Here is a 5,000-nt window from a genome sequence, read left to right on the forward strand (position 1 = left end):
TTCTCTCTCTCTCTCTCTCTCTCTCTCTCGCTCGCTCTCTGTTGAGCTGATCCATTGTCGCGGCACTAATTCCCACCAGTCTGCAGCTCATTAGTATTCAGAACACTCCCCCGTCTCTCCTCCCCGCTCCTATCCGTGGCCTCGTACTACATGCCCCGCCCACCCGGCAGTGTCGGGACTAAGGCCCTGGCCAATCAGGGCTGCAGAGCAGGCTGGTACCTGGCATGCAGATGCAGGTGAACTCTCCGATGCGGTCCAGGCAGGTAGCGTCGTTGTGGCAGGGCATGGATAGGCACTCGTTTATGTCAATCTCACAGCGAGGGCCGGTGTAGCCCCGCCCACACTGGCACTGAAAGGAGCCCTCTGTGTTCACACACTTGCCAAAGTGCTCACACGGGTTAGCACCTGCATGCAAGGAGAGGGCAGTAAGCACACGCATGCACGCGCACGCACACACACACACACATGCATGCGCACACACACACACACACACGTGCACAAGCACATGCACACACACACACTCTCACACACTCGCACAGACACAAACATGCACTCACACACACACACACCCACATACATATATATCACACAAACACATATACACACACTTTAATTCACACACACACATAAACAACATACACTTAAGAACCCATAGACACATTCTTTTGCACACGTATGAATACACACACAGACACACAAGCATATACAAATGTTCATTAACGCATACATAAATAATATACACTTATGAACCCATGCACACCATTTTTAACACACACACACACAGGAAGTCAGATTTACCGATGGAGCATTCGTCCATATCCTGGTTGCAGGCCCCGCCCACGAACCCCGGCGGGCACGTGCAGATGGCTCTGCCGTTCATGGGGTTGGTGTCGCAAACGGCCCCCTCGTTGCAAGGGTTACTGACGCACGCGTCGTCCAGGTGACACAGCAGCCCTGTGTGAACACAGCCCAACACAGTCAGACCCCTGCCTTCACAGCACACAGACCAGACCGCGTTCAGTGAGACCGGATACGTGTGAGGCGGTGAGTAACGGTAACCGTGTTCAGCTGTAAAGGTAAGAGTGTTCAGGTCTGTAGGACCGACTATCTGAGTGTGCAGTGTACAGGTGTGACACTGTACAGGTGAGACAGTGTGCAGGTTAGTGTGCAGTGTACAGGTGAGACAGTGTGCAGGTTAGTGTGCAGTGAACGGGTGAGAGCGTACAGGTTAGTGTGAGGTGTGCAGGTGAGACAGTGTACAGGCGAGACGGTGCTCAGGCGCGTGTGTGTGTGTTCAGGTCAGTAGGCCCAGCAGTGTACAGGTGAGACAGCGCTCAGGTGTGTGTGTTCAGGTCCGTAGGCCCAGCAGTGCGCAGTGTGCAGTGTACGGGCGAGCCGGCGCTCAGGCGCGTGTGTGTGTGTGTTCAGGTCCGTAGGCCCAGCAGTGCGCAGTGTGCAGTGTACGGGCGAGCCGGCGCTCAGGCGCGTGTGTGTGTGTGTTCAGGTCCGTAGGCCCAGCAGTGCGCAGTGTGCAGTGTACGGGCGAGCCGGCGCTCAGGTGTGTGTGTTGAGGTCCGTAGGCCCAGCAGTGCGCAGTGTGCAGTGTACAGGTGAGACTGCGCTCAGGCGCGTGTGTGTGTTCAGGTGAGACAGCGCTCAGGCGCGCGTGTGTGTGTTGAGGTGTGTGTGTGTTGAGGTGCGGGCGCGACTCGCCTGTCTTTCCCACGGGGCACTCGCAGAAGAAGGACGCGATGCGGTCGTGGCAGGTGGCGCCGTTGAAGCAGACGGCCGTGGCGCAGTCGTCGATGTTCTCGCTGCAGTCCTCTCCGATCCAGCCGTTGACGCACACGCAGGTGTGCCCGCCGATGGTGTTGAAGCAGGTGCCGCCGTTGTGACAGGCGTTGGGCTGCATCAGACACTCGTTCACATCCTCCACGCAGTACTGGCCTGTGAGCACACACACGCACACACACGCTTTATACATGCAGACACTAAACGCACAAACACACTGTATACACGCAGACACTGGAACGCACGCACAAACGCACACTGTATACACACTGACACTGAAATGCACACACACACACTTTATAGAGGCAGACACTAAACGCACAAACACACTTTATACATGCTGACACTAAAACGCACACACACACACTTTATAGAGGCAGACACTAAAATGCACACATACACACATTAAAGACACATACACACGGGCGCATACACACACACACACACACACACACACACAGACATGCCAGCGTGTGGGGTACCTGTCCACTCAGGGGGACACTGGCAGTTGTAGGTGTTGACCCCGTCCACACAGATCCCTCCGTTCATGCACTTGTGTCCGGGGCAGTCGTCCACGTTCACCTCGCAGTTGTGTCCCTGAAACCCTGCAGAAGACATCCAGGACCTCATTAGCATGCGCAAAACTAATAACGCAGCCAACGATTGGTGCACAACAAATACCACACACCAATCACTGGTCGTGTTACTGGTTTTGCATAGCGCTAGAAGGCTTTGCGCGGGCCAGAGAGTCGAGACAGAGGCAGAGATGGGGGGAACAGCGTCTCAGGTCGGGCCATCGCTCCTGGCCTTTGTGCCGGTGCATCGTGGGTAAAGGAGGAGTCAGAGCGGTTAAGTGTTTAAGTGACAGTGATGTGTGATTCGGCTTCCCGCTGCGTGTGCTTGTTTTCAGTTCTCCCTCAGTTTCAATCGTTTCCTCCTCAGTGAGAAACGTTTCCTCTCCGCTCTCCAGAGAGGGGCCCGAACCCCCGCCCCCCCCCGCCTCCCCCGCCCCCCCATCCCATATCGCTCTATTTATAACCCACAGGAAGTGACCCTGTGGAGACCGTGTTACCCCCCACACTTACATCACCCAGCCTGGGAAACTACTGCCCTGTGTGGGGGTGTGAGAGAGTGAGGGGGAAAGGGCATGTAAATGTGTGTGACTGTGTGTGCGCGCGCGTGTGTGTGTGTGTGTGTGAGAGTGTGTGTCTGCATGTGTGTGTGTGTCTGTATACATGTACAGTGAGCTTGTGTTTATAGTGAGAGAGTGAGTATGCTGTGAGTGAGTGGACGTATGTGCATGGACTGTATGGGTATGATTATACTTATATTTGCGTACAGAAAGTATGTGTGTGTGTGTGTGTGTATTGTAAGTGTGTGTGAGTGAGTGTGCATGTATGGTCAGTCTGTGAGTGTGTGTGTGTGTACGATGAGTGTGTCTGTATAGTGAGGATATGTGTGTGTGTGTGTGTGTGTGCGTACAGTGTGTGTGCGTACAGCGTCAGTGTGTGTACAATGAGTATGTGTGTAGTGAGTGTGTGTGCGTACAGTGTGTGTGCGCACAGTGAGTGCGTGTGTACCTGGCAGACAGGCGCACTCGTAGGTGAGCTGGCTGGTCTGGTGGCAGGTGCCCCCGTTGAGGCACTGGGAGGGGGCGCAGGGCAGGGAGGGCACCTCACAGGAGCGCCCGCTGTACCCGGGCTGGCACTGGCAGCGGAAGGAGCCGGGCGTGTTGGCGCACACGCCCCCGTTCAGGCACACGTCCGGCTTGCGGCACTCGTCGATGTCGTTGCGGCAGTTCTTGCCCAGGTACCCCGGCGGGCAGGAGCAGTTGTAGCGCCCGTTCCAGTTGGTGCAGCGGGCGCCGTTGGCACACGGGTTGTTGGCGCAGGCGTCAGTCAGAGAGCAGTCCGGCCCTGCGGAGAGAATCAAAGTTACACTGCAGACACACACACACACACACACACGCTACACACACACACACACTACACACGCACGCACGCACGCACGCACACTACACACACACACACTCACGCACACACAGTAACTCACACACACACACACAGTAACTCACACACACACACACACACACTCACACACACACACACAGTAACTCTCACACACACACACACACACAGCGCTGCGTACCTCGGTACCCTCTCTGGCACACGCAGGTGGCCTGCGGCACCCCCTTCAGCAGCGTGGTCTTGCAGGCGGCACCGTTCAGACATGGCGAGCGCTGACAAGGGTCCGGGTACTGACAGAGAGGCCCCAGGTAACCAGGCCGACACCTGGGGGGGGGGGGAGGGGGGAGGGAGAGAGAGGACAGGGAGAGAGATGGAGAGGGAGAGGGGGAGAGAGGGAAAGAGGGAAGGAGAGAGGGAGAGGGAGAGAGAGAGGGAGGGAGAGGAAGAGAGAGGGAAAGAGGGAAGGAGAGAGGGAGAGGGAGAGAGAGGGGGAGGGAGAGGAAGAGAGAGAGGGAAAGAGGGAAGGAGAGAGGGAGTGGGAGAGGGAGAGAGAGAGGGAAGGAGAGAGAGTGACAGAGGAGAGGGAGAGAGGGAGGGAGAAAGAAATATGGAGAGGAACAGGAAGAGAGAGGTGAATATCAGGCCCCTGACAGCTCCGGTGCTGGTGTTAAATTCAGCCTGGGATCCAGAGCAGCCGAGCACGGCCGCAGACATGGCTGCACCCCCGCGCCACAGCCTTTCAGACATGAGAGCCCCCGTTTATCCCTTTCCATCCCTCCATCTCTCACTCCCACTTCCTCTCCCTCCTCCGCGCACGCCCTCGCCCTCGCATTCCCCCACCATCAATTCCTTTTTTCCCTCTCCCCCTGCTTCGCTGGCGGAGGGGTATTTCAGCTCCGAGAGAGAGAGAGAGAGAGAGAGAGAGCGTTCATTTTCCACACTGCTAGGCTGGCCAGGGGCCGCGGTGCTGTCTGTAACAGCTGCTAACCTGTAACACCGTTAACCTTTAACAGAAAACATTACTCAGCCCATAATGGGAGCCCTTAAAACAGCCAGGACTGATTAAACTGTCCTGCACATTAGAGCGGGGGAGGGGGGAGGGGGGAGGGGGGAACGGGGGCGGAGGTTCTGGCAGTCTGGGGTTTTTTTTTTTTTTTTGCGTCTGTTTGGCCCAAACTGAGTTTCCACACCCCTGTTCTCTGTCTTCAGCGCAGAGAAGGAGAACATGGATAACACAGAGAC

At 56.4% G+C, this 5,000-nt stretch overlaps 1 protein-coding gene across 1 annotated transcript in view; it reads right to left on the minus strand.

Annotated features, from left to right (window-relative positions):
• Positions 1 to 31: 31 nt before the first annotated feature.
• Positions 32 to 5,000, minus strand: part of si:ch73-281k2.5 (neurogenic locus notch homolog protein 3) — a 25,810-nt gene continuing 20,841 nt past the window's right edge. The window contains exons 3-8 of the mRNA XM_035397596.1: positions 3,940 to 4,082; positions 3,372 to 3,707; positions 2,274 to 2,396; positions 1,714 to 1,947; positions 799 to 954; positions 32 to 405 (exon numbers count right to left, since the gene is read on the minus strand). Coding sequence (XP_035253487.1) covers positions 179 to 405; positions 799 to 954; positions 1,714 to 1,947; positions 2,274 to 2,396; positions 3,372 to 3,707; positions 3,940 to 4,082 — 1,219 coding nt within the window. The 3' untranslated portion in view covers positions 32 to 178. The remainder of the gene's footprint in view (positions 406 to 798; positions 955 to 1,713; positions 1,948 to 2,273; positions 2,397 to 3,371; positions 3,708 to 3,939; positions 4,083 to 5,000) is intronic.

The sequence above is a fragment of the Anguilla anguilla genome, chromosome 17, assembly GCF_013347855.1.
Source record: "Anguilla anguilla isolate fAngAng1 chromosome 17, fAngAng1.pri, whole genome shotgun sequence".
Taxonomy (NCBI): Eukaryota; Metazoa; Chordata; class Actinopteri; order Anguilliformes; family Anguillidae; genus Anguilla; species Anguilla anguilla.